Raw genomic sequence first — 13,064 nt, 5'->3', positions numbered from 1 at the left:
TTGTTCCGGACATGTCACCCTATAGGGAGATATGTGTGTTCCGGACTGTCACCCTATAGGGAGATATGTGTGTTTGGATGTCACCATATAGAATATGTGTGTTCTGGACATGTCACCCTATAGGGAGATATGTGTGTTCTGGACGTGTCACCCTATAGGAAATGTGTGTTCTTGACGTGTCACCCTATAGGAGAGTATGTGTGTTCTTGGACGTGTCACCCTATAGGGAGATATGTGTGTTCTCGGACGTGTCACCCTATAGGGAGATATGTGTGTTCTTGGACATGTCACCCTATAGGGAGATATGTGTGTTCTTGGACAGTCACCCTATAGGGAGATATGTGTGTTCTCGGACATGTCACACTATAGGGAGATATGTGTGTTCTTGGACATGTCACCCTATAGGGAGATATGTGTGTTCTTGGACGGTCACCCTATAGGAGATATGTCACCCCTATAAGGGAGATATGGTGTTCTTGGACTGTCGTGTCACCCTATAGGAGATATGTGTGTCTTGGACATGTCACCCTATAGGGAGATATGTGTGTTCTTGACATGGTCACCCTATAGGGAGATATGTGTGTTCTCGACATGTCACACTATAGGGAGATATGTGTGTTCTGGACATGTCACCCTAAGGGAGATATGTGTGTTCTTGGACGTGTCACCCTATAGGGAGATATGTTGTTCTTGGGACGTGTCACCCTATAGGGAGATGATGTGTTCTTGGACGTGTCACCCTTATAGGGAGATATGTGTGTTCTTGGACGTGTCCACCCTATAGGGAAGATATGTGTGTTCTTGGACATGTCACCCTATAGGGAGATATGTGTGTTCTCGGACATGTCACCACTATAGGGAGATATGTGTGTTCTTGGACATGTCACCCTATAGGGAGTATGTGTGTTCTTGGACGTGTCACCCTATAGGGAGAATGTGTGTCTGGACATGTCACCCTATAGGGAGATATGTGTGTTCTTGGACATGTCACCCTATAGGAGATATGTGTGTTTTCGGGACATGTCACCCTATGAGCGAGATATGTGTGTCTTCTTGGACATGTCACCCTATAGGGAGATATGTGGTTCTTGGGACATTCCACCCTATAGGGAGAATGTGTGTTCTCGGACATGTCCACACTATAGGGAGATATGTGTGTTCTCGGACATGTCACCCTATAGGGAGATGTGTGTTCTTGGACATTGTCACCCATAGGGAGATATGTGTGTTCTTGGACGTGTCACCCTATAGGAGAGATATTGTGTGTTCTCGGACATGTCACCCTATAGAGATATGGTGTGTTCTCGGACATGTCACCCTATAGGGAGATATGTGTGCTCTTGGACATGTCACCCTATAGGGAGAGTATGTGTGTTCTCGGACATGTCACCCTATAGGGAGATATTGTGTGTTCCGGACATCACCCTATAGGGAGATATGTGTGTTCTCGGACATGTCAGCCTTAGGAGATATGTGTGTTCTCGGACATGTCACCCTATAGCGAGATATGTTGGCTCTGGACATGTCACCTATAGGGAGATATGTGTGTTCTCGGACATGTCACCCTATAGCGAGATATGTGTTTCTCGGACATGTCACCCTATAGCGAGATATGGTGTTCTCGGACAGTCACCTATAGCGAATATGTGTGTTCTCGGACATGTCACCCCTATAGCGAGATATGTGTGTTCTCGGACATGTCACCCTATAGCGAGAATATGTGTGTTCTCGGACATGTCACCCTATAGGGAGATATGTGTGTTCTTGGACATGTCACCCTTATAGCAATATGTGTGCTCTTGACATGTCACCCTATAGGGAGATATGTGTGTTTCTCGACATGTCACCCTATAGCGAGATATTGTGTGTTCTGGAACATGTCACCCTAATAGCGAGATTGTGTGTTCTCGGACATGTCACCCTATAGCGAGATATGTGTGTTCTCGGACATGTCACCCTATAGCGAGATCCTGTGTGCTCTTGGACGTGTCACCCTATAGGAGGATATGTGTGTTCTCGGACATGTCACCCTATAGGAGATATGTGTGTTCTCGGACATGTCACCCTATAGGGAGATATGTGTGTTCTCGGACATTCACCCTATAGGGAGATATGTGTGTTCTCGACATGGTCACCCTATAGCGAGATATGTGGTGTTCTCGGACATTCACCCTTATAGGAGATATGTGTGTTCTCGGACATGTCACCCTATAGGGGATTATGTGTGTTCTCGGACATGTCACCCTATAGGGAGATATGTGTGTTCTTGGACGTGTCCACCCTATAGGGAGATATGTGTGTTCTCGGACATGTCACCCTATAGGAGATATGTGTTCTGACATGCACCCTATAGGAGATATGTGTTCTCGGACATGTCACACTATAGGGAGATATGTGTGTTCTTGGACATGTCACCCTTATAGGGAGATATGTGTGTTCTGGACAGGTCACCCTATAGGGAGATATGTGTGTTCTTGGACATGTCACCCTATAGGGAGATATGTGTGTTCTTGGACATGATCACACTATAGGGAAGATATGTGTTCATTGGACATTGTCACACCATAGGAGATTATTGGTGTCATTGGACATGTCACCCTATAGAGGCATAGAGAGCTAAGAGAGAGCGAGAGAGAGGGGAGCAGCTTTGATAAAATCAGTGGGGGATCCTCATAGGAGAAAGGGGAGGACAATCCTACTCAGTGAATTTCATAAAAATAAAAATAGTGAAACATTTAAAAAAGTTATCCTTTGTAGATAAAACTAGATAAACTAGATAAAACTACTACTAAATATATTCACGTTACCAAATAACTGATTAAAACACACAGTGCAATGAAGGTCTCTAGTAGCCTCAACAGCATTCTGTAGGGTAGCACCGTGGTGTAGTCAGAGGACAGCTATTTTCTGTCCTCCTCTGGCTACATTGACTTCAATACAAAACCTAGGTGGCTCTTGGATCTCACCCCCTTCCATAGACTTACACAGTAATTATGATGACTTCAGGAGGACGTCCTCCAACCTATCAGAGCTCTTGCAGCATCAACTGACATTTTGTCAATCCAGTCAAAGAATCAGAGAATGAAACTAGTACTGAAAGCATAAGATACAGCTAGCTAGCACTGCAGTGCATAAAATGTTGAACAGTTGAACAGTTTTGAACAAATTAATTTCTTCAAAAATTAAGGAGAAGCAGCAGAGAGAGAGAGAGAGAGAGATTTCTCCCCGCTCTTCTGACAAATATTTTGCTTTGCTCATACAGGAGTAATAAAGGCCTAGTGCACTATTTTGGTGAATTTTGGTGCTGCAGCCCCCTTAGCACCTCTACTTCCCGCGGCTATGCTGTCACCTTGATTACTCCAATTTGTCCCTTGACCTGTGCACTTACTTTATAAATGTTCATGTAGGCTAGGTTCCAGCAACTTAATGATGGGTATAGGGCAAATTTTTGTATCATGTCGTACTGTAGCCTAAACCTATCAATGTTACATTAAGCTAGGTGAATGGAATATGAATGACAGTCATCCAATAGGCTGAAATAGAAATAAAATCATGCTCATTAATAAAAATTGTTCTTCCTAATCTTAAATGGTACCGGCCGTCACTGGTGTAAATATGTTATTATGTTAAGTTTTAATATCTATAACTACTCCTCCCCATAAATATCAGACCTACATACATAAGAGTGACATGTCAAAAAAGCAGGACAGAGAAGAAACAGGAAAGACAGGGAAGGGGAGAGGATGACAAAATTAGAAATAGCTAGAACAAGAGCAGGAGAAGAAGGCGATGAAATCAGGGAACGGATGGGAAAGAAATGAAAAGAGAAGCAAGATATTCTGCCGACTATCCCTGGAGCAGGGGATACAGAGACACAGATGTCAGAAAACACAAACTCCCAAGAGACAGGGGAGAGGAGGCTCACTTCTCAGCTTTGCACACTGAAGCACAGTTTGGAGGGAGGGAGAGGTTGTGTGTCTAATTGTGTCTATATATTAACAGAATTTGACATGTGCCTGGATCCCTGGACATCTGTTGTGTGAGTAAAGACCATGGGCATACAGATACTGTCACATTTTACTTCAGCTATCTGACTACATTTTCAGCACTCACTTAGTTATTATTTCATTAATGATGCAATTGTAAAGGACTTCACGCTCTTGCTTAGCAAATACCACTTACTCCTGATTTGACTCACACCGAGGCTCAAACCCAGCACTGCTTTACTAACACACGTGACCGCCCTGCCAAAGCGTTACCAGTCGCGCCACGTGAAAAGCTAGCTATTTCATGGTGCAAGTGGGGACACTTCAGGCTGAGGAGTAAGTTTCACACATCCCCATGCGGTACATAATCATAACAGAAATTGGTTATTATGTTTTTATCTGAAGATCTGCTATTGATAAAGAGCTTCAGATCTACTGTCCCCCACCTGTTAGATCTTCTGGTCTATCATTTAATGGGTCGTTCCATGAAATGAGTCCCTTTTGCATCCCTTTGATATTTTAAGTATAATTTGTGGACCAATATTGAATTTTGAAAGCCTGTTATATTAAATGAAGAGCCCTTTAATATAGACCACATAGATAATTCAACAAAATCTCATTTTCAATATGAATAAAGACTTGCTAAAGTGCCAAAATTCTGCATTTTGACATGTCCATCTGTGTACCGTCTCAGTTCTCTAGGAAAATTTTAACCCACTTAACCAACATTTCTCCAAGTTTTCACCATCATTGTAAAGCCCTGGTTATTTTGTTGCTTTGACAAAATCATTTCTGAAGATTATTATTTATTTATGTAATGTTATTAGTGATTAATTTACATCTTTCCATTTACATCTGTTTAAAGTTCAGCCTGTTAGGTGAACTGAACTCTTGTTTTAATATGGTGAAACTATTCCTTTTTCAATATTTATTTTCAATAGACACATTGGAAAACTGAGCGGGTGTAAGGGGTGCGTAACTGGTGGCAGGGAAGTCAGACGCAGGAGAGCAGAACTAGRTAATAGCCGGAGCAGTTTAATTCCAAAACCAACGGCATCAAGAAAAGAACAACTTGGGTACAAAACCCGACGCGCACCAGTCAACATGTGCACAAGCACTTACAAACAAACAATACCACACAAAGACATAGGGGGAACAGAGGATTAAATACACAACACGTAATGAGGGAATGAAAACCAGGTGTGTGGGAAAACAAGACAAAACAAATGGAAAATGAAAAATGGATCAGCGATGGCTAGAAGACCGGTGACGTCGACCGCCGAACACTGCCCGAACAAGGAGAGGAACCGACTTCGGCMGAAGTCGTGACAGCAGGTCGAGAATAACACGTCCCCTGTTACCCATAGATAGGCTAGAAATGTATTGATAATGAAATTTAAAAAATGAAGCTTGTCCCTCTGTCGCACACAAAAAGCTTCCATTCCCCCGTCACAAGATGAAATCGTCAACCCCCGTCACGTACTTACTTAATATAGTTTTTTTTTTTACCTCTAGGAGATGGGAAAACATGTTTTTTGTTTATTAAGTTGAACGTGTACTCCTTACACTGTAAAACCGGATACGTTCTGGCTACTCAAACATTTTGAGGAAACCGATTACCTTCATATGAGTAATACAAATGCAGGTTTTTTGAGTAAGGTATACTTAAATGTAACGCCCCCACTAAGCCACACATCCAATAACTTGCGATTGTACCTTGCCTTTTCAACTGAATTGTAGAGTAAACCACCCATGACTGTATTTGTTAGTGAAAGAGACATGGTTGTTGAATTCATTCATTTTCAGTCCTGTGGCCTTCACCAAGTGAGTTCCTATGTGAATATTATCATTATAATTTAACCATTACATATATCATCAGGCCTAATACGTCAGGCCTTATACAGCGGCCTGAAACACATAATTTACAGGCCACATCAGGCCTGCAAGTAGGGTTGCAAAATTCGACAAACTTTCCAAAAAATGTTCACAGTAATCTTCCAACCAGTATTTGTGGGCAACATGGGAAATGTACCTGAAATGTACTGATAATCGCATTATACTGTCTTGTGTGATATGTAATTCCTATTGGAATCCAGCCAGCGTTAGGTTATCCAACAGTTGCAATTTGTATTCATCCACAACCTGCATTCATAATGACTGCCAGGGATAAAAATAGTAGGAGGAAATGACCTAACCCATTTAAACTGGAACAACCATTTTAGTAATGGGTGTACAAATTCAATAATTGGATTAGTTAGAATTGTTTTATTTATCTTTGTGTATCATAGCATTTAATCAATCAATCACTCAATGTCCATGCAAAAACACAGATATTAAACTTTTTTTTTTAAATCAACCTGCAGTAGAGCATGCTGGGGAAAAAAGTTACCACATAAACATTTTATGTAATAATGATTTTTCATTGACTTTGAGTACAAATTACTAGAAGTATTTGAGTTAAACATGCCTTGGGGTTTACAGTGTATGACAGAATGTAAAAATGAGGTGAAATCAAACGTTTTCTTTGACCAAATTGGTGGAACAACCCAAATATGTATGGTCAAGAATGTATTGAATGTAGTGAATTCCATTTTTATTTTTTTTATTTTTTACAATTTCCATTGAGACAAATACATTTGACACACTCATATGAGTAAATGGTGCGGTTCAAAATACCCTTTACATTTAAGTGCCCTTTATAAAGGATTTGCAAAAGTTGTAAAAACAGTTTGTTTCTAGAGCATTTTTGTTATTGGTATTAAACAGTAATAACTAATTGATTGAATTATAACAGACATATAACTCAATTATTTAGCAGGCACAAACAATCACACAATTACAACCAATGATACATCCCTTACAAACCCTTTATAATAGGTGAAGTGCTAAGTAATTGTACATGTGATTTGACCATTACAAATGTATGGAGATGGTGTTGAAAGGTGAAGGTACAATGTTACATAAGCTCCACTTTCAGCTTGAGACCATCTGTTTACCCTAGAGAGAGAGTTAGGGTTAGGGAGGATGGAGGGAGGGAGGGAGGGAGAACACTGTGGGAGAGAGAGAGTTAGGGTTAGGGGGGATGGAGGGAGGGAGGGAGAACACTGTGGGAGAGAGAGAGGCCAGAGAAAGACAGAGGCCACTTGAGAAAGAGCCAACTGCCAACAGGAGTGATAATAGCCTATTTAGACATTGTGGAGGAGAATAAATATATATAGATTTTTGTTTTGATGGCATTGAGCAATACGGTTTCACTGGATATATATTTTGAAAATGTTTAGAGTAGACTATAGGATGGATGGAAAGTTGGAAGATGGTTAGATATGTCTGGGGATGGGGAGTTTGGTTGGAATTCCATGCAGGCTGTTGCTTTTTACTCTGGTAGAATGGCAATTCCTAATAGTCCTCATAGAGTTACTAGACAGAAGATGAGAGGAAAAGAGTAAAATCGTTCATTCCCTGCAATATGATTAATTGATGAAATTGAGAATATCATGCTGATACTAAAGTACTTAACTCTGACATGAATATAGGAATATTTGTCCAAGAGATGCAGTTCTAGTTAGGTATTTTAATTAATCAATAACTGAACAAAAAACTTTGATTGACAATTGTTCTGGCAAGGCAGTGAAGTAAAAACAATGTCGTACCCCTCTCACCTATTATCTTGCTTCAAATCATGTGATGCTCAACCTCACGACCCCCGGGAATGAATGAGTAGAGGAGTGACTAATTATAATGATATACGGCTCTTTTACGGTTCATTATATTCTGTGGTGACGCGGGACCTAACGAACTTTGCGCGAGGACAGTGTACGGCACGCCGCATAGCAGGCAACTATAAAATCCCCTTCCAAAGCCACCCAAATTCACTGATGCGTTCTGCGCGTGTATAGAAGCGACTGATTCGTCACTTCGTATGACACGTAGCCTCGCATCTATACAATAGAATGAGCAGGTGGCATTCAGAACTTTAGCATTTCACAGTGGGTGGGTGTTCCTAGTTTGCACTGTAGCCTAGGCTGTAGAGACGCGCGAATAGGCTACTGAGAGGGGATCCAATAGACTGCCCTGACTACACAGTATACCGGCTAAATGCCCAGCACCTGCAACTGTCTTCACCCGACCTTCAGTCTTGTCCTGGTATCTGCACACAGGAATACATTAAGGTAAAAAGAACCGCACACGGCAATGAGCTCCTCTCTTCCCAAGAGCGAATCTACGACCTCTCTGTTGAGATCTTCAGCGGTACCGGTGAGTCGCAGATCCGCACATCATTCTGAGCATCATGGGTCGCGCAGCCACCGCAGTCACCATCATCAACCCGACGGAGGTAGCGGTGTACCTGACGAGCCGTGTTGGAGCGATGAGTGCGAGGCAAGCGCGCGCAGACCGCTTTGTCAACCGAGGCATGCCGGTGGCAGGACAGACAGGAATGGAGGTGATAAACGGGTACATTCCCACCACTTCCAACAACACAGCAACCACTACGATGACGGCTACAGACAGGAAGAAATGAGAGAGCGAATGGATCGCAGTGGGAAAGACCGCAGTAAGTCGTCCAGACACCTCCACCCACACCACCACCATCACAACACCTCCAAATGTGACCTGCCGCCTGCGCATCACCACGGGAACGCACGTCCGGACCGGAGGTCCTCGCCAACTCCATCCCATACAAAACAATCCGACGATACTGCGTACTTTTTTGAATCAAAGGACAGAATAAATGCTGGGTCGTCCACGAGTTTAAACTCTGATCCACCGGTATCGTCCACGCCAGTGCCCGGTCCCCGTACCAGCCGCACCGCCAAAAGACTCAGCACAGCTCCACCTGAACATGACTCCAATCTGCATCCGATAGTGAAATCAGTCTTCGGGCAGGTAGGTAAATCCGTGTCTAGACAGCACTACAACACATTGATTAGCCTGCCTACTCTCGAACAAACATTCAAAGTCAGCTCAAGGATTCAACAAGTAGACTGGGGATTATTAGTCACAATAGGCAATTCATTTATGTGCATTTGCCAAAAAACGCCGCGAGACCTAAACTCACTTTTATTTCAAGGGTCGATTTGAATTATAATTTCTAAATGCAAAAAGATTCAACTTAATTTACACAATTGACCATTTCATGCATTTTGGCATTAACGGCTCTATTATGCACGAATAAACGCGTAGGTGTTTTGTTGTGTAACACCATTAAACAGTAATTCATAACACAGAAATGAAGGATGAACCTTTCGTTCAGAGCAGGTAGTTGCAAAAGCTATAGGATGCGTGACAACAGAAGGCTGGGATTATGGATTTTTCGAACTGCACAGTGCACTATAACATTTCCCAAAGATTTTTCCTAAAAGATTCCAATGTATTTGAAACAAGACCGTTGGATAGATATGAGTAGTAGCCTATAGGTCAGATTATATAGCTCAGACAGCTCAAGCATGACAAAATGAGAATGCTTCACAGTGTCAGGTTGGTCTGGTAGGGTCAAAGGTGAGAGACAGGTAGAGCAGCAACCCAAGCCAAAATGTGACCGGACACCCATTCACCCCTGCTGACCATATTAAAAATGTATGTACATTTTGAGTCCAAATTGAACTTCCATGTATCTGATAATTCGTTTCATGGCGGGGCTGGCAGACTACCATGCGTAGCAGTATGAATAAGGATACTCTCATCATGTCAGTCAGGTGGATAAACTTTCCAATCCTGTGGAAATTGTAGCTGTGCTGAACACCCGACTGCCCACACACACACACACACACACACACACACACACACACACACACACACACACACACACAGCTATTTGTGGTAAGTCACACTCACATCAAGTGTTTAAAAAAGAAAGTGACATTGAACAGTGATAACACTGTGAGAAATTGGGGAAGGTAAAGGTAAAATCTACGCTATACTTTGGGGCTGTAAACCTACAGATGGAGAGGTGAGGGTCGATGGTAAAAGAAGGGTGCTTCTCCATCTCTTCATTCCTGCATCCCATCTCCTCTACCCTCTACTAATACAAAGGTCCTCCTCAAAGTCCTCATCAAATAACCCCGTTCCTATAGTGCCTCTGTTGCTCTGCATCAGTAGGCTATCCATTGTTTTCTTCCTGTGGCGCTGAGATATTAGTTTCAGTGCTTAGGGAGATAGAAAGCTCAGAAGGAGACAACATGTTTCCCATGTGTTAATGTGTGCCAGAAATAACTTCACTCAAACCAGGCCAGAGCTTCAATCAGTCACAGGAGTTCTAGGCAGCAAACCCCAATCTATGCAGCACTGCTGTGCTCTATAGTGCCTACAGTATCTCAATCTGCTCCACAGTGAGACACGATGCAGTAGCCCTCTATCACTCTATCCAGTCATTGTGCTTTGAAATGGGAATATTGAAGGACCTTTAATGACAATATCTGTCTATTTCTCGCTCACTTGGCTGTGAAATTGCTCAGCTGGAGGAATTTTTGAGCAGAAAAGTATGCAAGGGGACTGTGTCACTTGATGCTAGTTACTGTAAGTCAGAGACTTGTCAGAAAGCTCTCAGACTATTTCAGTAGTATCAGATCTATAACTGGATATGCAGTCTTTGTGTCCAATTACGTAATAGCAAAGTTTCAATTCAACTGAGAGTTGTGTGGTGGTGTCTAGATATTGCAAGATGTTCTGTTTGTCTGATACAAAGATGTGTGTGTGTGTGTGTGTGTGTGTGTGTGTGTGTGTGTGTGTGTGTGTGTGTGTGTGTGTGTGTGTGTGTACACTTGCCTGTGTGTGCACATAGGTGCATGCGTGTGTTTGGATCTTTGGTTGTGATAATCTATTAGGTGACATTTACATGTCATATCATATCTATCTTATATCTATCTTATCATATATTTTTATTGGCACAAGTATACTTTGAATAAATGTTTTGATATGGAGTGAGAATGTACCCACTGACATTCTATATTTCATATTTTTCTTATGTAACATCAAGGTCTCCCTACAGAACTCATTCTCTGCCAGTGGAAGCTAAATATAACACTCCCAAGACCTGATTATGAGAGAGTGGAGGAGAACAGCCTTTCGTGTGGTAGTAAAAATATTAAAATCCTTTGGCTAACGCGCTACCTGACAAAGCCAGTTTGCAAATTGGTGACTAAAGCAGGGATTCCTGCATAAGAAAACATTATCTCAAGCATCCATATAAATAGCATGCTTTTGTAGCAGGGTAATATTTGATATGTGTATATGTACCTTACATGCGACCTGTAATAAGACTATTCAATTAATGGACAAAGTCTATTAAAACTATATCTGACTCCATAAAGATAATTAAAATTGTAATGTACGCTGAAAGTCGGGAAGCAAGTTCAGGGAGTGTATACATTTAATAAATAAAAGAACAAAACAAGAAACATGAACAGCGCACCGACATGGAACAGGAAAAGAAACAATGACGACTGGGGAAGAAACTAAAGGGAGTGACATATATAGGGCAGGTAAACGAGGAGGTGATGGAGTCTAGGTGAGTGTCATTATGCGACTAACGCTGGTGACAGGTGTGCGCCCTAACGAGCAGCCTGGTGACCTACAGGTCGTAGAGGCAGCACACGTGAGRAAAATATGCAAGCAAGAATTTTGGCGTTTTGCTGAGTAATATCAGGGAATGGTCATGAGAAGTGATGGCAAAATGCAAGTATTATTTAATAACTTTCTAAATTGAACGGATTCACATACAAGGCAATACTGACATTATTAACAAAACCTAATTCTAGGCATATAGGTCCTAAGGTTAAGTTACAAGACAAAGCATGAACAAAGAGATGCCTACTAGGCCAGAGGCATAGAAACCTAGGAAATTAGAAAATATCAAGATGAGAGAACAACAGACATTCATTCCATTTATACCAGATATGACTTGTTTGTATTCAAAATCAATTGTTGTCCAATCCACAGACCAAACGAAAAGGTAGTAAAACTAAGATATCCAATCAGATCAAACCAGCCAAGGAAGCCTCTAGGAAGGGGGTCACATCTATGTGTGATGACCTGTGGGGGTGGGCAGAGTAGGAAAATTGCATACAGTGTCGTCAGAGTTTACTCTGAACAATTATAAGGAACCACAGAGATCATACATCCATATACTGTAGCTAGCTTCAGAGTTCTATTGATAGATACCAAACATGGATACTATAGTATTATTCTATCACACATTTAATAGTCAGTCCTCTGGATACTGTAGGGAAAGATGTTGGCCCCTTGATGGAGGAAGGGCTGACTGGTCCTTGGGCATCGTCTTGGGCCATTTGTCATGCTATGATGATAGAGAGCACATAAATTAGGGCAGAGCCTACACTTTCACTTTCATTTTCATCAGAAGGAATTGCTGAAATAGAAGGGCTATGAGTAAAGGGATAAGGAGGAGGGCGTTATGAGGAGGGGGCATTATGAGGAAAGGGATGAGGGGGGCATTATGAGGAAAGGGATGAGCAGGGGGGTGTCATGAGGAAAGTGATGAGGAGGAGGGCGTTGTGAGGAAAGTGATGAGGAGGGGTGCGTTCCAGGCTGTATCACAACCGGCCATGATTGGGAGTCCCATAGGAAGGTGCACAATTGGCCTAGCATCATCCGGGTTTGGCCGAGGTAGGCCGTCATTTAAATAACAATTTGTTCTTAACTAACTTGCCTAGTTAAATAAAGGTTAAATATATATTTTTTAAATAAAATTAAAAAAGAGAAGAAGGATGAGGAGAGGGGCATTATGAGGATAGTGATGATGAGGGGGCATTATGAAGAAAGTGATGAGGGGGCGTTTTGAGGAAAGGGATGAGGAGGGGGCATTATGAGAAAGGGTGGATGAGGAGGGGGGCAGATTATGAGTAAAGTGATGAGGGGGGCATTATGAGAAAGTGATGAGGAGGGGGCGTTTTGAGGAACGGGATGAGGAGGGGGGCGTTATGAGGAAAGGGATGAGGAGGAGGGCGTTGAGGAAAGGGCTGTGGGGGGGGGGGGGGGGGGTGTTATGAGGAAAGTTTAAGAAGGGGCCATTATGAGAAGGGGATGAGGAGGGGGACGTTATGGGAAAGTGATGAGAGGGGG

The 13,064-nt window shown here is 42.3% G+C and overlaps 1 protein-coding gene across 2 annotated transcripts in view; it reads left to right on the top strand.

The window, feature by feature from the left end:
- The first annotated feature begins 7,883 nt into the window (after window positions 1-7,883).
- cabp1b (calcium binding protein 1b) overlaps window positions 7,884-13,064 on the top strand; it is a 31,724-nt gene continuing 26,543 nt past the window's right edge. Inside the window, exon 1 of one of the 2 annotated variants that reach the window (XM_024013293.2) lies at window positions 7,884-8,870. In XM_024013293.2, the coding sequence (XP_023869061.1) occupies window positions 8,178-8,870 (693 nt within the window). In that variant the 5' untranslated portion in view covers window positions 7,884-8,177. The remainder of the gene's footprint in view (window positions 8,871-13,064) is intronic. The other variant, XM_024013294.2, reaches the window with a different exon arrangement.

Source organism: Salvelinus sp. IW2-2015, linkage group LG20, assembly GCF_002910315.2.
Source record: "Salvelinus sp. IW2-2015 linkage group LG20, ASM291031v2, whole genome shotgun sequence".
In the NCBI taxonomy this organism is placed as follows: Eukaryota; Metazoa; Chordata; class Actinopteri; order Salmoniformes; family Salmonidae; genus Salvelinus; species Salvelinus sp. IW2-2015.
The sequence above is the reverse complement of the archived record's forward strand: the minus strand, read 5'-3'. Positions and strand labels throughout refer to the sequence as shown.